The 22,063-nt window shown below is 42.8% G+C and overlaps 1 protein-coding gene across 1 annotated transcript; it reads right to left on the minus strand.

Annotated features, from left to right (window-relative positions):
• Positions 1-18,639: 18,639 nt before the first annotated feature.
• On the minus strand, positions 18,640-22,027 carry rpa3 (replication protein A3). The gene is made up of 4 exons (XM_078267642.1): positions 21,729-22,027; positions 21,530-21,604; positions 19,339-19,450; positions 18,640-18,867 (listed from the first exon to the last, which is right to left on the minus strand). Exons 1-4 carry the CDS (start codon positions 21,825-21,827, stop codon positions 18,785-18,787), a joined length of 369 nt encoding a protein of 122 aa, XP_078123768.1. The 5' UTR covers positions 21,828-22,027; the 3' UTR covers positions 18,640-18,784.
• Positions 22,028-22,063: the final 36 nt, after the last annotated feature.

The raw sequence follows: 22,063 nt of genomic DNA on the forward strand, positions 1-22,063 counted from the left end.
AACCTAATCTTTATGGAATCATATGCTGAGTGGCAACCTGAGAATGTTGAGCGGCTGTGAGAAACTGTACCTGGAGGATGTCGGTATGAGAAACTTCTATTAGCTGCACCCATAATTCATACAGACAGGCTCAGATGAGGCCTCATGCCCAATTCCTAACATAAATCATAGCCTGCTGCTGCTCTCGCTGCAAAAAGTTACCAATCATTCAATAAATATGACCTGGAACCTTTGAGAAAACATTCCTCCACAGAAGCTCTCCTTGGTTTGTAGGCTCAGGTGCAGTTACATCCATGATTGGTTCATTGTGACCTTAAAGCCACAACAGGATATTTAGTCAAAACCTTTCACAATAAAGCTCTGACATATTCTGGTTACGAGAAAGAACTAACAGTAAACAACACATTTAAGACAATGTTTTTTTGTAAATATGTTTCTGTCAAATTTCCCTCTCACTGCTCACTTCCAGGGGTGTCGGACTGGGGGGGGGGGACGACTGAGTACCCAGGGCCCTCATGTGAGGAGGGCCCAAAAAAGATGCTAGAATGAATAGCTGTGGATGCGGAGAGGGGCCCATAGAAAATGTCTTTCTACAGGGCCCAGAATTTTGTGCTGCGCCCCTGCTCACTTCTCACTAATTATTATTATTATTACAAGAGTCATGTGGTCAAGATGCAGCTGCTTTAAAGCTGCATTTAATACAGTTCTTTTTGGCCACTTGGGAACAGCGGAATAAACTGTAAACACAACACTGACATATCATCCTATAAAGTTGTTAAAGCATGTTAGCAAACAGTTGAATATTTACACATCCAGCAGGCATGGCGCAACATTAGCATTCATTTGGAGATGTGCTTGTGGCCACAGAACACATCAGTCCAAAGTCACTCTTCTTTTAGCTCTGTTTTGATCTCCACCACCTTCAGAGAAGTTCTTCTTGGCTCTTTAGCTCTTGAGTTACAAGTACAGTACTGTAGGTTCATCTGGGTTTTTTTTGTTTAAAACAGCTGCCTGCTGTTGCTGGAAACAAGGTTGATGAGAACAGTGAGACTGGTTCTGCGCTGTAAAACCAAGACAATGGGCATAGAGATGCTAAAACGTTCTATACAGCTGAGAGGAACTGCTCTTTCAAAAGTAGATAAACTTATTTTAAAGGAACACACCGACTTATTGGGACTTTGTCTTATTCCCCGTATCCCCCAGAGTTAGATAAGTCCATACATACCCTTCTCATATCCGTGTGTGTCCTAACTCTGTCTGACACACCCACTACTAGCCTAGCTTAGCACAGATCCTGGAGGTAACCGGCTCCATCTAGCCTACTGCTCCCAATAAGTGACAAAATAACGCCAACATGTTCCTGTTTACATGTTGTGATTTGTAGAGTCACAGCGTGTACCAATAACAAGGTCACATGAGACACAGCCATCTTCTAACCGTATACATACTGGGAACTATATTCTCAGAAGGCGAAGCACTGCTACTTCTGCTGCTTGGGCGGAGTGATTTGCTCGCAGCACCTGAGAAGCCCCGTGGTGAGGAGCAGAGAGTTTGCCTGGAGTTCGCTCAGAGTTGGAGTAATAATCACCCAAGTATCAGAAGTAGCAGTGCTTCGCCTTCTGAGAATATAGTTCCCAGTTTGTATACGGTTAGAAGATGGCTGTGTGTCATGTGACCTTGTTATTTGTACACGCTGTGACTACGTACTTACGCTCAACTGTCATTTCCCTTCAGTACTCCGTCTGGGTTTGCAGTACATTCTTGGGTTTTCTTCTCCGGTCAAATCTTTACCGGTCCAATCAGCGAACAGAGGGAGTGGCTGAGAACGATGACGTTGAGGACGTGTGCTAGTTGGAGTTGTAGTTCCGTAATGGCGGCGGAGAAAGATGCGAGCGAAGCCATTCGGTCCGTTGTGGCAACGCTGCTGAATATCCAGAAGTTAAAGCCCGAGCAAGAACGATCTTTGCTGAGTTGTGTTGGTGGCCATGATGTTGTGGCCCTCCTCCCCACGGGGTTCGGGAAAAGCTGATTTTCCAGCTCGCTCCGTTAGTGGTAAGCTAAGGCTAAGGCTAACGCTAGCGATGCTAAGCCCACGTCACAACCAAACGTTAGCGATCGGTTATGGCAGATCCAGAGTGGCTCTGGGCAGATCCAATAGTTTTAAACTTCAACAGAGTACCCGCCTTCAAGGAAGTTAACACTGGTCAATGGAGAGAGGCCAAACTCTCTGTACAGATGAAATGGACCAGAGTCTGGTAGGACCAGGCTAGTGGACCAGAATCTGGTAGGACCAGGCTAATGGACCAGAGTCTGGTAGGACCAGGCTAGTGTACCAGAGTCTGGTAGGACCAGGCTAATGGACCAGAGTCTGTTAGGACCAGGCTAGTGTACCAGAGTCTGGTAGGACCAGGCTAATGGACCAGAGTCTGTTAGGATCAGGCTAGTGTACCAGAGTCTGTTAGGACCAGGCTAATGGACCAGAGTCTGGTAGGACCAGGCTAGTAGTAGGGGGTCTCTCTCTCCCTTTCTTTCAGTTAAGGGGTCCTTGGTTTAAAAAACGTTGAAGACCCCTGCCTTACACCAATGCTTAGGGCCACAAAAAGGGTGTCTGGCCCTCAATCCACCACTGTGACAAACACAAAATCATAGTGTCATAGTTCTTATCTCAAATGATCTCGCCTAGATATCACACAAGACTAAACCAGTTTTAAAAAGCCTTTGTGAATGTGTGTGACATGAAATGCATAAATGGTGCATATGGAGAGGCAGTAAAAGGGATGTGTGTGAAGAAAGCAGGCCCTGGGTGCCTTCAGCTGCTGGCTGTATGGGAAGAGACGGGTGGTATTGCTGGCTGTGGCACCCTGTCTGCAGACAGCTCTGTGTTAACACAACACAGCCAGGCGGCAACAACACCGATACCAGGCTTCCTGCTCCAGTTCAACATATTTTGATAAGACCAGCAGGCTTTTGACAGCAGACGGCTGCACGCCCAGACACTTTCTGGACACAAGCACGGCCATGTGGAACTCTGCCACAGCCTCGCAGCTCCTACATGTACATGAGTAATCAAAAATGAATGAAGGAATTCATTTAAATACTGTTGGAGAGAAACTTTGGGAGAGACCTCGGGAACAGATGCTTTTCAACTGAATTTCACAGCCTGATGAGAGAAACTAGACCTGGCAGATTTTATTTTATTTTTTTAAAAACAACAACAAACATTTGAGAGTTAGTTTATTTGACGACTATAAGCCATAGTGTCAGGCCCGACCTAGTCCACGACGTTCCACTTCCGTGATTGCTCCATTGCTGCCGGAAATTCCGCTGGATGTCCTTCTTTTCGGCCGGATGTCCGTTACTTTCCTCTTTCTTTGTGTTGTGTTTAAACTCCGGTGGATTTATGAGGACTATGGTTAACAGCTAGCTAGACTAGCTGTCCAATCTGCTGAGCAGTTTGCTGTGTTCTCTTCCCAAAAACAATGGGATTGCATGAGGTAAATGTTGAACTGTTTTTGGGTATGCAAGATGTTTTGTGTCCTTCTTGATCAGTATATAGTTCACAGATTTGTTCAAGCAACTGTGCTCGAGGCACAAATTCAGACTGAGCTGAACTCAGGGTTGTTCTTTTTCAAAAGAAGCATTGTTTTAATGTAACACATAGCGCTATATATCTACTGCAGTACCAGGCTGCAGAGACAGTTTTAGAGCTTTGTGAATGCTTACATGAGGAGCTTGCAGGTATGGAGTCTTCTTGAACTTGCCAAGCTTGGATCATTTGTTAGAGCTTCCCTGTGGCACTTCAGACTTCAGCCCTGACAGCTTCTTACGGTCGGCCCAAAAGCCCCGCTTAGGGGCCCTGAGAGGCATGTGATAGATATGCAGGGGTTGTTTTAGACATGTTGGCTCACATTGCATCATGACAAGCTGCTGCACTCATGGGCAACTACAATTGAATAACAAAATCTGTCTCCACCTTGCAACAGGGGTGATTTCAGGATTTTTTGAGTGGGGAGGGGACAGGGGGGGGACCAATAATCAGTCAGGGGTGGCCCGGGAAGGGAGGGGGACCGACACAATGTACTGTAATCCCATTCATTATTATTATCCGAATACCATACACATTTTCTATAGGCTTTTTAAAAAACTATTCCAGTGCTGGTTCCATGGTATCAGAATTTTGGATAGTCACCATGGAAACATTAATTGGTCACGTGACATTTGTTTCATTTTCCATCCCCCCATGATCACTCGTAATTTGACTCTAAAGGATGTAATATGTTACTTTGACAATAGTAGGGATACATCTCTAATTTATGTGGTTAACTGTTTTATTTTACTTTCATAAGCAAACATTCTTTGGTTCTCAACCCTTATTCCCTCTTTTTTTTGTTGAGTCACTTCTTAAATCACATCATTTTATTAATAATAAAAAAGCAACACATGTATAGACTGTTATAAGTATGTATTTGATGAGCTACCTTCGGTTATTTATCCTTTATTTAATACTGTTGTGAAATGAATTTACACATTTATAGTGTGATTCCTGTTATAATTGTATACTTTTAAAATATGGTTTTGTTTTCATCCCTCATTTACTTACTTTTCTACATTTACTTATTATTTATTTACTATCTGATTAGGAATCGGAAGCTTTTTGTGTCTTTTTGTTTCTATAGGTTCTTTATGTGTATGTATATTTTATGTGATGTGTTTTTTGTTTGGTTTTGCTCTCGGACATTGTATTGTGTATAGCAGGGGTTCTCAAACTTTTTTTCAATAATGTACCCCCTCTGAATTGTGTTTTTAAGCCAAGTACCCCCTGACCGACGCAAAACCTTTTTACATCTATATAAAGAGGAACAATACAGTGTCGGCAGTGATAGATTTACTAAACAACAACCTTGTAACTGAAAAAAACATTTAAATGCTACATTTCAAATGCTCAGAATCCATCACTTAATTCATTCATTAATATAGTATAATTATTTTAGGAATTATGCATATTTTTAAATGAGCATTTTGCAAAAAGATCACGTACCCCCCTGCAGTACTCCAAAGTACCCCCAGGGGTGCGCGTACCCCCATTAAAGAAACACTGGTGTATTGTATGTAACCTATCTGGCTTTTATTTTGGGAAGATTGGCAGAACAGGCAGCCAAACGACAGTACTCTGATCCAATGGAAATCACAATTGTCAGATTGACAGCACTCTAGCCAAATTGATTGGGGGGGCACGGGGGGGGGGGCAATCATATTTGAGGAGGGGCCGGTGCCACCCCGTGCACCTCTTCTAGCCCTGCCCCTGCCACCTTGGTATGTAGAGTATGAACTAATAACCTTTGGAGGTATGTAATGGGTTAAACACTGTGAGTTTTACAAGATCCACAGCTTGTCTAGCAGTCTAGCAGTTATTGTGGTCATTTCACGGTTAACAAGCAGAACAGAATGGCACCATAAACATCAAGCCCGTCCAAAAAAAAAAAAAAAGGAGCTTCTAAAGGACTAACCGTAATATGGGAATTTACATTATAATGACTGGTGATGACGGGACTAAAGCAAACAGAAACGGGCCTACACTGATATATGCGTGTGATGATGAATTTGGATGAAGATAATAAAGATAATTGCTTTTTAAGGTCAATATTTTGTCCATTCAGCGTGGACCCACCAACAGGATCAAGAGGATCATTTTATTTGACAGTTTCAGAAGGTGTCAGTCTGTAAAACTGGCAATGAAACGTGCCTCATTCTGCCTATGGAGCCATTAACTCCCAAGAATTTCACTTAATAGCTTCAGTTAGCCCACTAAATCAAAAGCTCGTTCAAAGTTCTGGATTCAAAAGATGAATACTTGTCATTTTCAGTGTTGGGAAGGATACTTTCAAAACGTATTCCGTTACAGAATACAGAATACATGTCCAAAAATATAATTTGTAATGTATTTCGTTACGTTACTCAATCAATGTAACTGTATTTTAAATACCAACTATTTAAATTGTAACTGTAATGGAATACAGTTACTCATAATTTGTATTCTGAATACGTAACGCCGGTACATGTATTCCGTTAATCCCCAACACTGGTCATTTTAAATATAAGCATAAAAACGGTCCGTTTCAAATATGTTCAATATGTTGGCTCGATACACGCTAAAAGTATTGCTTTTTTAAATGGAGTCTGGTGGGTTTAGCACTAGCGACCTCAGCGCTGTTTCTGGTTGAACAGAAAGGTCTTAAAGAGGTTTTAAAGGCTTATCTCTGTAGGGATCCTTTCCATAATGTTGTCAGACACTTAGAATATTAATCTGAGTCTGTCAGCGGCAAAATAAGCACTTTTGTGAAGGTAAATACAAGCTGGACAATTGCCCTATTAATTGTAGCTGCCGACTGCAGCGATCTCGCTTAATACTGGACCAATGTCAAAGATTGTTGTTCCCATCAGTCACTTAGACACAAAAACATAGGAACATAGGGTCCAGGTTGAACAATATGGTAGTTACCCTTCAAAGCTGCACTAATCAATATTTTTAACATTGGATTAAATTAGTGACCCAGTGGTGCAGCGGTTGGCAATGTCGCCTCACAGCAAGAGGATTCTTGGCCCTTCTGTGTGGCGTTTGCATGTTCTCCCCATGTCAGCGTGGGTTTTCTCCGGCTTCCTCCCACAGTCCAAAAACAGGTGGGTTTTTGGACGCCAAGCATTCGCTGCTTTTCTGCATATTTGTAGAACTTTGTGTTTTGGACCGCTGGTCTGACAAAACCCATTAACCCACCATTAACCCAGAGTCCAAAAACGCACCTGTTTTTGGACAACAAAAATGTCCATAGGTGTGAATACGAGCGTGAATGGCTGTCTGTCTCTATGTGTCAGCCTGTGATTCTGTATCAGGATAAAATGCAGGCTTAAAAAATGATTCCGGTCATAATCACAAGCTTTTTTTTTTTTTTTTGGGGCCAAAGTAAGCCAAAAAAAAGGAATGAATGAATGAATGTGTGTGCAGGGTTAGACAGGGATGTGGCAGAAAATGAAGACGTTTCCAGTGCCGGAACACACCGGTACTGAGTACTAGGGCTGGGGTGGGGTGGTCGATACAGCAGTGTCGCGATATTTTCCGTGGCAATACTGTATCGATACACAGATGCAAAGTATCGATCTTTTATTATATACAGTATGTGTTGGTCAGTTTGACAATCCCATTCTGCAGCAGTAACATTGAAGTGAGATGAACAAACAGAGACATTTATCATTTTAGATAAAACAGATGTTGACAAAGTTTCCTTCATTATCATCATTTGAAATTGGGAAAAATTTTAAGGTGGAAAAAAGGTAAATAAATTGCAATACATCGCAGAATATTGCAATATGTTTAAAATCGCAATAATATCGTATTGTGACAGAAGTATCCTGATGATATGGTATCGTTTGTGAGGCCTCTGGTGATTCCCAGCCCTACCGAGTACCGGCACCTCCTGTGGTGAGTAGGTACGCACCCATGAACACCTTTAATCATATAAAACTATAATAATCAAAATAAAAGGAATAATGTAATTTCCCACAAAATAGTGGCTAGTGAAAATGCTGCGTCACTAACTTTGGAAAACCACTAGCCAGAGTGGCTGGTGAGCAAAAAGGTTAATGTCAAGCCCTGAATGTATGCTGTGAAATGTACAAAAACACATTTGAAGTGATATAGAACCAAAGTAAAAGGTTGCTTTCACACCTACCTTGTTTGGTCTGTTTAAAACGAACCCTGAAGCGTTTGGTCGGATAGTCCGGTTGCTTGTCCTGGTGTGAAGGCCCCCCCACCCCCCACCCCCCATCCCTCTGGTCCGGTTGAAAACAGGGGTCTCGGTTCTCTTCCAAGTGAACTACAGTTCAGTTCACTTCAGGCGAGAACACAGTACGATCCAAATACAGGAAGTGAACCAAAAACAGAGCATTTACTAGCTCTCTCTCTCTCTCTCTCCTTCACTCGCTGTCTGTCAGCTGCTCATTGTTCACCTTCTTCTAAAATATTAGAAACACTGAAGCAGAACCAGACAACCCAAGACGTTATTAAATAAGTTTGGTGTTGCTCCATTATTTCTGAGAGCAGGACGCCAAGAGACTCTATTCTTTGTTGGACTTACATTCCCTACTTGACTAAAAAGACCCCCAGGATCTTTTATTTTTCTTTATTTGTTATGTTTTGTTGTATATATTGTCTGCTGTTAACACTTTTTGACAATTGTACAAGCACATTGTGCCTTAATTGTTTGTATTACTGTTGTACAATTCATTTCTTTTTTTTTTTATTGTCGGCGAGTTTCGGATATTCTGTCCAATAAACAAGCGACCGTCTGGATCACGTGACGTGTGTTTACAGTGTTTGGTGTTTGTTTTGGTACGCTGTAACCCCCCCATCCCCCTTGTAAATTACGCCTATGCAACTGCTGAATTAGAGTAAAGGCAAAGGCAAATTTATTTATAGAGCACTTTCTCATACACAGAGGTCATTCAAAGTGCTTAACAGGCAGAAACAATAAAAAAATAAAAAAATTTATAAAAAATATATACAATTGAGATACATGAGAAGACAACCCCGTTTTATAAAGAACATAGTTTAAAAACAAATAATGAAGTAATTAAAACGCTCAATGGTGTTTTAAGCCCCCAACGTTTCCTTCCAGGCAGCGCTGCGACCGTTGACTTCAAGGCACCTAACCCTAACCCTAACCCTAACCCTAACCCCTACCCTAACCCTAACCCCTACCCTAACCCTAACCCCTACCCTAACCCTAACCTTAACCCTAACCATATCCATTGCCTAATCCTAGTGCCTTCCAGGTAGCGTTGCCCGGAAGGAGACGTTGGGGGCATAAAACACGGATAAATGAATGAGATTAATTGAAAGCTCTGGAGAAGAGAAGAGTCTTTAACTTCGATTTAAAAATGGTTCTAGTTGGTGCTTGCCTTAGATCCAGCGGAAGCCGATTCCAGCAGTGGGCAACATAATGGCTGAAGGCCGTTTCACCACTCCTGGAAAGAACTCTGGGCACCACCAACTGACCAGTACCTGCTGATCTGAGAGACCTACCAGGCTTGTAGTCAATAAACATGTCGGCAATATATTTAGGGCCTAGACCATTGAAAGACTTGAAGGCAATAAGTAAGGCCTTGAAATCGATTCTGAATTTAACCGGAAGCCGGTGCAGTGATTTGAGAATTGGGGTAATGTGCTCTCTCCTCTTGGTGTTTGTGAGTATTCTCACAGCAGCATTTTACCGGCACTTTTTTGGGGGGGGCCAATTCAGGCACTGGACGTTTCTATGACAAAGTGTGTGTGATGGAAGCGATAGTGTCTGTGGATGGGAGCAGATGGAGCAGATGCTGCAACGTTAACACGTTAACCGTGTCTGGACTTGCTGGAACATGGCAGCTGCCTTCCTCCAGGCTAACTGCTCTCCCACTTTTACAACAGTTGACATTATCACCCCGCCTCTTTGGTAATGATATACACATCAGTACATTGGTTTGCCATAAAGCTATATTTCACAGCGATCATTTCCTCCTTGATCACATTTTGTCACCCTTCTGAAGTGGTTGGCATTTATCATTCTGTTGAAGGATGAGACTTACGAAATTAAAATCCTGTCAACGTTCACTCAAAACCCAAGGCTCTGGAAAAATACTGATTCATTACAAGCTCCAATAAAAAAAAATGGATCTAATGATTTCGTAAGATTTCCTGGCAAACAACTTGTGAAGGCAAATACATGACATATCATTTACTGAATGAATGGGACAGACCCAATAACAAGTACCTCAACAACTTTTAAGAGTAAAAAAAATGGATAAAAGTACTTTTAATCAAGTACTCGATTCAAATACCAACCTGAAAAAGCTTTTTTTCAATTTTATGCTTCTTTAAATCACGATTTCAATATAATTCAGTTCACGTTTTACACAACATTTGTCCAACAGCTGTAATTAATAGTTACTTTGCAGATTCATTTATGTAAAAAATATGATGCACATAGAATCTTTAGTTTAGTCTTCTTCCTACCTATTTATGTTTTTGTGTATAATCTGTGCACTGAAAAAGTTAAATATATTTTAAGATGCATGATTATACAGTAAATTCAACTATATAACAATCTTGACCCACCACAACTTTAAAATGCATGAGTAATAATAGTCAGTTACACAAAGAATGGGGCTAAGCTGAGTCATTCTGCATAATCAAACTCGTTGAAAGTTCAAATACATCTTACTGATAATATTTCTGTAATTTCAGTTAAAGGAAAAGTTCAACATTTCGGTAAACATGCTTATTTACTTTCTTACCAAGAGTTGGATGGGCAGTTTAAAGGGTAACTACAGTTTTTTTCAACCTGGACCCTATTTTCCTATGTTTCTGAGTCTGGTAGGTTTAGCTAACACAATTCCGTGGATGTTTTTATGTTTAAAAAAAGGATCTTACTCTTTAACAGAAAGGTCAACCTCCTTAGAAATCCTTTCCATAATGTTGTCAGACACTTAGAATATTAATCTGAGCCTGTCAGCGACAAAACGAGCACTTTTGTGAAGGTAAATACAAGCTGGACAATTGTCCCATTAACTTACATTGTAGCTTGTTGCTCCGCTGTCGACTGCAGCGATCTCTCTTAAAGGTGCTGTAGGTAGGATTGTGAAGATCCAGGACTTATCTAAAGAATTTGAACATCAACAACTTCTCAGTCCCTCCCCCCTTTCTGCTAAAGCCCAAACGGTCTCCTAAGCCCCTCCCCCCACAAGGGAGAATGAATGTGTGTGCATGAGCAGTGATTGACACGCAGTTAGACACCCCCCCTGGCCCTGATTGGTGCATCTAAACAGTTAGACACACCCCCTGGCCCTGATTGGTGCATCTAAACAGTTAGACACCCCCCCTGGCCCTGATTGGTACATCTGAACAGTTAGACACACCCCCTGACCCTGATTGGTACATCTGAACAATTAGACACCCCACCTAGCCCTGATTGGTGCATCTAAACAGACACACCCCCTGGCCCTGATTGGTGCATCTAAACAGTTAGACACACCCCCTGGCCCTGATTGGTGCATCTGAACAGTTAGACACCCCCCCTGGCCCTGATTGGTGCATCTAAACAGTTAGACACACCCCCTGGCCCTGATTGGTACATCTGAACAGGGAGCGGTGGATTTCTGTAAATCTCTCTCCAGGCTGTAGGTGGAGCCAGAGGAGCCAGATTATTTTTTAAATGACCTGCTTCATGTAGTTCTACTGGAACATAGGGGCAGTTTCAGCAGATATGACAGAAAGGTAGTTTAATAAGTCTTACCTACTGCACCTTCAATACTGGACCAATGTCAAAGATAGTTGTTCCCATCAGTCACTTAGACTCAGAAATATAGGAACATAGGGTCCAGGTTGAAATAAACGGCAGTTACCCTTTACTACCGCGCTGTACCGTAAATGTGAAGCTGGAGCCAGCAGCCGATTAGCTTAGCTTAGTTTAGCATAAACACTAAGAAATAAATCCGTAAAAAAACTTCAAAAGTTCTGGCAGCTGCCAGCTCCTCAACCAGACTTTCAAAAAAATTTCTTAAAAGCAACAAACGTTTAAAAAAAAGTGACAACGTGGACTTCTTTTAATCTCCCAAATCCTCCGTGGCTGACAAAAGTAAAAATGTAAAAAAAAAAAAATACAACTGTGAGTCACGTTCTATAGACAATTTCTGTTAAAATATAGACATACAACTATTAATACACAGATATTTCTTAGAGTGTACCAACACTTAAACATGTTATATAACTGGAGTCTCAACTGGTTGCCTGGCAACCTCACAGTGATGCCAGAAGTCTCTGCGCCCGGCCCAGGCCACTAAGTCAGGGAATCAAACTGTATCAACATACTGTACAGAAAACACTGACTGGATCAGATCCCATCTGAACAAATGGCCACTATCGATTTAATAATACATAATCTTAGGGGAAGTGATTTTACATAAAAAAGGTTAGAGCAATAGCCCCTCCAAATGCCTGTGCACGCCTCTGATGTACGTGCCTGCTTTGCTGTGCTTGTCTCTTTCATGGGAGCTGTAGTTTCTTTCTGTCCTCACAGTGAACTATTTAGTTAACTTTGTTTTGTAATAGCACACTCAGGCTCCATTTACATTTCTACGTTTTGGTTTAAAAAACAATTATCTTTTGCTACGTTTCCCCCTCTCGTTCCCGCTGCTCTGGTGTTTTGATTTGGAATCTGCGGGGTTGTGTTGCAGTCTCAACGGCCGCAAACGGAGAAGGCTCGATGGTGTTTTAAGTCCCCACCGTCGACTTCAAGGCAGCACTGCGACCGTCGATCTTCAAGGCACCTAACCCTAACCCTTGCCTAACCCTAGTGCCTTCCATGCAGCGCTGCCTGGAAGACGACGTTGGGGGCTTAAAACACCAAACACCGCAACACCGACACTGACGCCAACATTTCACCGTTTGATTGGGTCTTATCGGTCACAACGTCTCGTTCTTTGAGACTTAAAGCTACTAGAAGGAATTGATATTGTGCATAAGTCTTGCAGTAACAAACATAAGACATGTTTTGGACTATACCATATATTCTACAGCAAATGGACTATACCATATATTCTACAGCAAATGGACTATACCATATATTCTACAGCAAAACTCTATTGGTCTTCTATTGTGAGCGATTTACAGTAGAAAAAGGCATGACAAGTATTGTATTACTAACAAGGTAAAAGAAGTTTCATAAAGATTTTGCATAGAATTTACCCCTCCAAAAAAGTGCTGGAAAGATTTCAAATGAACATTGATTATAATTGTGATTTTTGTAATTTGGAAAAAAAACTATATTTCATTTTATCACTGTAAACATACAATTGCATTCTGGGAAGATTTGGAACAATTTCCGGATAATACAGAAAAAACGGTATGAGTATTTCAATTAATGTATTTGATGTCATGTTATATTTTGTACTAGTACAATTTGAACTATATTGTGCAGCTCTTCTAGCCTGGCTCTGCCCTCCTACATACTTACGCTCAACTGTCATTTCCCTTCAGTACTCCGTCTGGGTTTGCAGTACATTCTTGGGTTTTCTTCTCCGGTCAAATCTTTACCGGTCCAATCAGCGAACAGAGGGAGTGGCTGAGAACGATGACGTTGAGGACGTGTGCTAGTTGGAGTTGTAGTTCCGTAATGGCGGCGGAGAAAGATGCGAGCGAAGCCATTCGGTCCGTTGTGGCAACGCTGCTGAATATCCAGAAGTTAAAGCCCGAGCAAGAACGATCTTTGCTGAGTTGTGTTGGTGGCCATGATGTTGTGGCCCTCCTCCCCACGGGGTTCAGGAACAGTTTGATTTTCCAGCTCGCTTCGTTAGCGGTGAAGGAGTTGGCTAAGGCTAACGCTAGCGATGCTAAGTCGACGTCCCTACCAAACGTTAGCGATTGGTTATGGCAGATCCAGAGTTGCCTTCAAGGAAGTTAACACTTGTCAATGGAGAGTGGCCAGGCTCTCTGTACAAATGAAATGGACCAGAGTCTGGTAGGACCAGGCTAGTGGACCAGAGTCTGTTAGGACCAGGCTAGTGTACCAGAGTCTGTTAGGACCAGGCTAATGGACCAGAGTCTGGTAGGACCAGGCTAGAGTACCAGAGTCTGGTAGGACCAGGCTAATGGATCACAGTCTGGTAGGACCAGGCTAGTGTACCAGAGTCTGTTAGGACCAGGCTAGTGTACCAGAGTCTGGTAGGACCAGGCTAATGGACCACAGTCTGTTAGGACCAGGCTAGTGTACCAGAGTCTGTTAGGACCAGGCTAATGGACCAGAGTCTGGTAGGACCAGGCTAATGGATCACAGTCTGGTAGGACCAGGCTAGTGTACCAGAGTCTGTTAGGACCAGGCTAGTGTACCAGAGTCTGGTAGGACCAGGCTAATGGACCACAGTCTGTTAGGACCAGACTAGTGTACCAGAGTCTGGTAGGACCAGGCTAATGGACCAGAGTCTGTTAGGACCAGACTAGTGTACCAGAGTCTGGTAGGACCAGGCTAGTGGACCAGAGTCTGTTAGGACCAGGCTAGTGGACCAGAGTCTGTTAGGACCAGGCTAATGGACCAGAGTCTGGTAGGACCAGGCTAGAGTACCAGAGTCTGGTAGGACCAGGCTAATGGATCACAGTCTGGTAGGACCAGGCTAGTGTACCAGAGTCTGTTAGGACCAGGCTAGTGTACCAGAGTCTGGTAGGACCAGGCTAATGGACCACAGTCTGTTAGGACCAGGCTAGTGTACCAGAGTCTGTTAGGACCAGGCTAATGGACCAGAGTCTGTTAGGACCAGACTAGTGTACCAGAGTCTGGTAGGACCAGGCTAATGTACCAGAGTCTGTTAGGACCAGACTAGTGTACCAGAGTCTGGTAGGACCAGGCTAGTGTACCAGAGTCTGGTAGGACCAGGCTAATGTACCAGAGTCTGTTAGGACCAGACTAGTGTACCAGAGTCTGGTAGGACCAGGCTAATGTACCAGAGTCTGTTAGGACCAGACTAGTGTACCAAAGTCTGGTAGGACCAGGCTAGTGTACCAGAGTCTGGTAGGACCAGGCTAATGTACCAGAGTCTGTTAGGACCAGACTAGTGTACCAGAGTCTGGTAGGACCAGGCTAGTGTACCAGAGTCTGGTAGGACCAGGCTAATGTACCAGAGTCTGGTAGGACCAGGCTAATGTACCAGAGTCTGTTAGGACCAGACTAGTGTACCAGAGTCTGGTAGGACCAGGCTAGTGTACCAGAGTCTGGTAGGACCAAGCTACAGCTCTTCATCATACTCGGAAAATTCCACATCCACAAATCAACGTGGACCCTGCTTCCATCTCTTCACTGTTGAACTGAAACTCTGCTGCACCTCAGTAGAACACTTAATTTTATAATTTAATTTTAATAATTTATACTCTTTATTGATCCCCAATGGGGAAATTACAGTTTACACTCTGTTGTTATTACACACTGCACACAGGCCTGAAATACACACACACACACACTCAGGTCCTTTTACATACACTAATGGAGAGATGTCAGAGTGAGTGGGCTGCGACTGCTGAACAGGCTGAGCTGTTCAGGGGGGGGGGTTCGGTGCCTTGCTCAAGGGCATCTTGGCAGTGCCCAGGAGGTGAACTGGCACCTCTCCAGCATCCAGTCCACCTCCGTATTTTGGTCCGTACTGGGACTTGAACCAGCGACCCTCTGGTTCCCAACCCAACTCCCTACTGCCACCCAACTTTGCATCAATAAGAGTATCCATGCTGCCTCCTGTTTACCCCGGCACATGCATGCCCAGTATACCAGAATGTTGATGAGATATTTTGGTTTGGGCAGAGATTAGTTCTTCTACTGGAGATAAAACACCGAGGTGCACGGAGATCACTTTTGGCTCAAAACTCTGCTAAAAAAAACCAAAAAAACGTTGCAATGTAAATGTAGCCTCAGAACACGCTTGGTAAGACAGATGAAAGAAATGTTGAGTGAAATAATGCATTGAGTTACAGAAGCAAGTGGAACAGAGGGCCAACCTGGAAGTGACATCATGCCTTTGGCTGCTATTCGTTAGGAAATGGAGGATCTGATTTTGGAACTTGCCCTATACCAGAGCTGCATCTCATTGTCCTTATCTGATAGCTCCTCGACTCCTCAGTCCTCAGCTGAACCGGGAGTTGTTCTGTTCCTCCTCGCTGTAGGCCGTCTCTAAGCTCTTATTCCTGCCCTGAGGATGGATCATCGAGGAGGGATCATCGAGGAGGGATCATCGAGGACCTATAGGAGGAGCTATAGGCGAGGATACAGAGAGCAGCCTTCCCTGAAGCCGTGCAGCTGAAGGAGTTGCTAACTCCGCCCAAACAGCTGACGTATTCATGTGACGCTTCAGAGGAAAGGAGGTCTCATCTCTCTAAAACACATTTGCTCGTTGCCTCTCTCCTCCCATTGCGGCTGTAAGCAGTCCAAAATAGTGCTGCCGCGAGGGGCTGAACACTGAGAGATACACACTGTGACGCGCTCGAGATTGTATTGCAGTGCTTTTTATTCTTCTTCTTCCACACGTAAAATACACTCAGCACTGCAGTTACCAAATGTAATTGTTACCTGGTGAGTAGAATAATTGCGTTAATGCAGCGTAATGCATGATGCGGTCAACAGAAAGTGTTCGCTCCCGGGCTCACCACCTCTCTGTCAATGCCCAAAAAACCCAGGTGCACAGGTGCAAACAAATAGATTATCACTTCCGCTCAAACCGCGATGAAAACGCCCGCCACCTGCCATATCAGTGCACAACACAATAATCAACAAACAACATAAATGAGACCATAAACAACATCCAATATGTGGCTCCTACGCCTCCCATGATTTCCTCGCGTCGCTCCCGTGCCTCCTGGGACGGGAGGAAGGGAGGCAAGTGGAGGAGTCAAAGAGGCAATTTAAGCGACATGAGAAGCACCTCTGGACTTCAAAATCAGGATACGTCGGCCTCTGCAGCATCAAACATTCTTTTGAATCTTTCTTTCGAAAGTCCCCAACTTAAGGAAGTACAATACTAAATCGCTTCAGTTCCACTTTAAAGACCGACCGAGACCCTGAGAGGCTGCAGCTCTGTGTGTGTAGACCGTTTGGAACCAGCAGAGTGTGCTGTAACCAAGACGACGCTGTGACCCTGTGATCACTGACACATAAAACATGTCCATCAGATGGTACATGTTGTGCTAGACTGGTTTACAATCAAGGTTGTGAGTGGATTCAGAAAGCCAGATTTAATTGAAATGAATAATAAAAAGAAAAAAACTACATCTTTAGGAGCATAGTTCTGTCATGTTCTGGTCCATTTAGTATCCATATCATATATAATATATTATATTAACTGTATAGCTGTATCAAAAGCAGCACATGGGGCTTTGGTTTTGAATTTATTTCCTTTTTTTCATCCAAAACAACTCAACAAACTCCACAAGAAACCACTAGGTGGTGCTTCTAAAGGCATTGGGGGGGAAAAGCTTTGGTCAAAGCTGTTCCCAAAAAGCAAAGCCCATCTTTCCAGCTGACTACCGTCAAATCTCATTAATCAGCTGTGTTGGCAAAGTGCATTGTGGGATCCTAAAGGGATGCCCTTCTGGAGGACACGGCTTCCAAAATTGCCCCATCACAACATGACTTTATGGCTGATAGATCAACTGTCAGTGCTCTGATTCAGATCCTGCGACGTTGGTACGAAGCACTCAGTAACGATTCCAAAATGGGTTGATGCTGTTTTTTTGTTGATTTCTCTCGTTCCTTGGACTCAGTAAAGCCCTGTCAATTACTCCATACACTGGCTGACATGTCTGTCTCATTGTGAGGAGCTATCTTGAGTGACTCTGTCTAGATAAGTGGGGTTCTTATGTCGAGTCCCTGTGCAATACCAGCTGGTCATGACCTACTAATCACGGAGCTCCTGATGGGGTCTCTACCTGGCCTGACTCAGAAGGGCTTGGTTCTGTGGTTGAATGGGGACAGGAGTTTTCTCTGGCAATAATTTGAGCTAAGACCATGGATATGGTAATCAGAGCCAGGAGAGAGAACATGAGATGCACCCTATAAAGCTAGGAAGTGGACCTTTAAAGATCTACTGCCTTGGACACTGGAAATCTGGCAAATACATGTAGATGTTTCAGTAATATTATTTACCTACATAAAAACTCAGCTCAAACTTGACTTTTTGACCTCTAGTGACTGTACTCTGCCTTTGTATTGTCTGCAAAAAGTGAGAAGTCACGCCAAGGCAAAAGGCAGTAACTTCTACATTATTACTGTTTGGTTTCTGATCACCATTTACAAAATCATTATAGTAACAACCGTATACAATCTAGTGATCATGGCATATATTTTTGATGATTTAAAATGACTTCTAGCCATCTACTTAATGCTATCCTGTACCCTAACTCAATTTGAGCGCTGCAAAACAAAGTCAAAGAGCGGTAACTGGCGTTAGTGTTCTGTCTTGGTTTCTCCGGGGCTTTTGGAAGTTACTGTTAAGACAACCCTTTATTTTCTCGAAAGAAATCCACAAAAATTGAGTCAAGCTGCTTATCCACATGATAAAGGATGTCTTCAATGTCCCAAAAATATCATTAACTCATTTTCGACCAAAAAAGAAGTTACAGCCACTAGATCTTTGCACGGCAGATTAGTGCCCAACTATTTTATATTAAAGGACAATTCTCCTGTGAAGACTTGGATTATGTGGATGCGCCGACAATGTTGTTTCCATCACTGACAATTCCCCATGCAGACTGATCTCATGAAGTGGCCTATGTATGACACGCCAATTCATATGCCATGATTTTCGTGTGGGAGACAGAAACTACACACTATAGCTTTATATGACAGGTTTACTTTTGTTGTGTTAAACTAAAACTATATTCACATGCACATATTGAAACAGTTTTGGGTTGCTGTAATAAATCCTCCTGTTCATAATGGCCCTGTATACAAATCTGCAGCCCTTCCATGCAAAACTGCATTTCAGTTTTTTAGCTGAATGGCAGAGGGACAGTTGCACAAGAAGTTGACAATTTCACACTAAAAATTCTCATTTAAAATAATACAACTTTCCACTTCATTTGGTCTTTACACATTTTATTTTACTGACAGAAATGACTTAATATTACAGATTTTCTTTTGTACAAATCACATTTTTACTCAACAAACAACGGCCAGTGAACTTGAAGAGAATCTTTAGTGGCCACATGTTGCCATGGGGAGCCTCATCCACTTGCAGCCACTTCAAAAGGGTAGTGCTGGGGGAACTCATGGATGACTTTCAGGGCTTCAGCATACAGCTCTAAATCTGTGGATGAATGGACACAACATACTGTAACCAGCACAGATCAATGCTGCTGTGTTCACCTGTAAGGAAGGGGGGGGGGGGGGAAGAATTGATACAGCAGTGTCGCGATATTTTCCGTGGCAATACTTTATCGATACACAGAGGCCAAGTATCAATCTATTATTATACACAGTATGTGTTGGTCAGTTTGTCTGCTTGACAATCCCATTCTGCAGCAGTAACACTGAAGTGATACAAGCAGACAGAGACATTTATCATTTTAGATGAAACAGATGTTGACAAAGTTTCATTTTGGGGACATCATTTGAAATTGGGAAACATTTGAAGTTGGAAAAAAAGGTAATAAATTGCAATACATCACAGAATATTGCAATATGTTTGAAATCGCAATGCTATGGTATTATGACAGAAGTATTGTGATGCTATGGTATGGTGAGGCCTCTGGTGGAAGGGATAAGAATGAAGACCTACCAAAAGGAATGCCCTTGTCCTCTCGCAGCATGTTGTATGTGCTGGCCATTATTGCTCCTTTGTTGGACACCATGCCGATGACCTCCACAACACCGCTCAGCTCCTCGTCGAGCTGGGGGGGGGGGGGAATATACAACGGGATTTAAGATAAGATAGACTTCATTAATCCCACACTGGGGAAATTCCTGAGCTACAGCTGAAAAAAAATGTACACACATCAGAATAACACAAATACACATTAAGTAGACATAGGAGAAAAAAATATACATAAAGTATAAGAAATAGAAAAAAATAGAATTAGTTATAATTCTATAATAATTATAACTAATTATTATAATTAGTTATAATGATATTTGATATTTAGTGTGCAGACAGAGATTCACTAAGTCCACCCTCAGTACTAGGGATAGGCCGTTTTTTGGCAGTCTGCAGATGATCTGTATCTGCGTCTTATTTGCCTGATAACCGATAAAGTGAATGAATTAAAAAGTGTTCTGTTTTGGCTCAGCTACAGCTCTGTGTCTGTCCCTCTGCTTCAGTTTCCCCCCCCCACAACACTATCTGACTCTCTCTTACTTTCTCATTTATTAAATACTTGCACCACAAATACAAAACAAGTTTTGTGTTGGAGTATGTAACATTCCAAAATCTTAATTTTGACTTAGAAGATTTTCATATTCACTGTAAATGCATATCGGTTCCAAATATCGGTTTCATTAACTACTAATAATCGGCATCAGCCCTGAAAAACCAGTATCGGCCAATCCCTACTCAGTACGGTGAAACCAGGCCCCCAGGAAGTGCGCCGGGCTTTTGAGCAAATTGAACATGTTATATGAAATGACTTTACGGTTTGTCACTGAGCGTTGCCAAACGTTACCACTTCCACCTGCCGTTAAACGCTGTGTCGGCGGAACACAAGCGGCATGCCACTCTGACAACCAGCAAATGGCGCTGTAGTGAGCGGCCAGCGCTGCCAGGGGATCGGTTGATGCCGCTGTACCACAGTGGGACCCATCAGCCCCCGGCTGGTCTATATCAACGACGTTTCAGTTACGGGATAGCTCCGGTGCCGCCGGAGGTTCTGCTGGATGTCCCTGATTTTCGGCCTGATTTCCCTCACCTGCCACTTTCTTTGTGTTGGTATTCTAAACTCTGGTCGATTCGGGAAATATCCTCCACACTCTCGACAGCCTTTTTAATTCCAGAGCTCGCCTCCCTACCTGCACACGTTTCACCAAAACAAGTTCCTTCCCGAGGCTATTTTGCAGAGAAATGCCAATAAACCAGAGCACGTTTTTCTCCCATACAGGAATGCTGTGTGGACTAACCAGACCCTCCTCTGCAGCTCTGTGGAGGAAGGTCTGGCAATGCGAGACTATGGCGCTACTGCTTAGTCAAGTGTCTGGGATTATCAAAGGAAAAACAAATGCTAAACTCCATGATTTATCTATATTTATTTATACAACACGAGAGACTCTAAGCTAGCTCTAATTATGAGTCTCTTGATAAACAAGCTGGTTTATGTTCTTTCATATTTAGTGTGCTAAATTAAATTAACAACCCAGTGTCTGACGTTGCAGAATTAACAGTCATTCCCATATAGAGCTGGGCAATATATATCAATATCGTGATACGAGACTAGATATTGTCTTAGATTTTGGATATCGTAATATGGTGTTCTGAAGTGTTGTCTTTTCTTGGTTTTAAAGGCTGTATTACAGTAAAGTGATGTCATTTTCTGAACTTACCAGACTGTTGTAACTGTTCTATTATTTACCTTTACCCACTTAGACATTATATCCACATTACTGATGATTATCGATCACAAATCTCATTGTGTCAATATTTTGTGAAAGCACCAATAGCCAACCCTACAATATCGTTATCGAGGTATTTGGTCAAAAATATTGTGATATTTGATTTTCTCCATATCGCCCAGCCCTATTCCCGTGTTGCCCTCTAGTTTGTGACCAAGCTGACACACTATGGGGCAGACATAATGGTGACATCAAGGGTCTATGACGTCATTGGAGGATGTTGCCTAATGTTTCTACAGAACGAGGATTAATTGTCAAATCATTTGAAATTCAGAGGTTTAACGTTGTGCCGAAATGTAACAAAGACAAATAACTTCAGTCCACCAGATAACTGATAACAGATTCAAGAAGTGTAACGTCAGTCTACTCACAACACACACAAGTTCAACTGTTGCAATCTTTCCTTCTCCATCCGAGACAGTGAACGTTTTTCCTGTTGGGTGAACCTAGCATAGCAGGAAAGAAACACTGAACGTTAATGACATTTAGCTAGCCATGACAAGTTAGCCAATGCTGGCCTTGCAAATGTTAAAACAACTTTACACTCAGACTGGCTAAAGCAATACTGACCTTTTCAACACGCCCAACAAAGCAGACCGGTCTGCCTATGTACTGCGACAACATATCACAGGTTATTCTGGGTTTCGGGACATCCAGTATACCTTCCATTTTACGGTTTTTGCTGTTATGCCGTTATTAAACTCCAGACAACGCAATATCGCGCGGGAAACGTTTAGTTCGATATTTTTGAATCACACGCAAGCCTACACGGGCGGGGTATCAACATTTCCGTTGAAAACCCACGGGGTTTGTAATAACGGCAAGAGCAGGAATACAAATCGAACGCTTCCGACGTTTATCACTGCCATATCCGCTGTGCTCTAACATTTTATTCCCCAGAAACA

The sequence above is a fragment of the Sander vitreus genome, chromosome 14 (genome assembly GCF_031162955.1).
Source record: "Sander vitreus isolate 19-12246 chromosome 14, sanVit1, whole genome shotgun sequence".
Lineage (NCBI taxonomy): Eukaryota > Metazoa > Chordata > Actinopteri > Perciformes > Percidae > Sander > Sander vitreus.

Excerpts from the sequence above, each read along its gene's own strand:
- rpa3 (XM_078267642.1), bottom strand. The coding sequence starts at position 21,827 with ATGGAAGGTATACTGGATGTCCCGAAACCCAGAATAACCTGTGATATG. Across the intron at positions 21,605-21,728 it reads TTGTTGGGCGTGTTGAAAAG|GTTCACCCAACAGGAAAAAC; the intron begins GTCAGTATTGCT and ends CTGCTATGCTAG. Across the intron at positions 18,868-19,338 it reads GGACAAGGGCATTCCTTTTG|ATTTAGAGCTGTATGCTGAA; the intron begins GTAGGTCTTCAT and ends ATTCATCCACAG.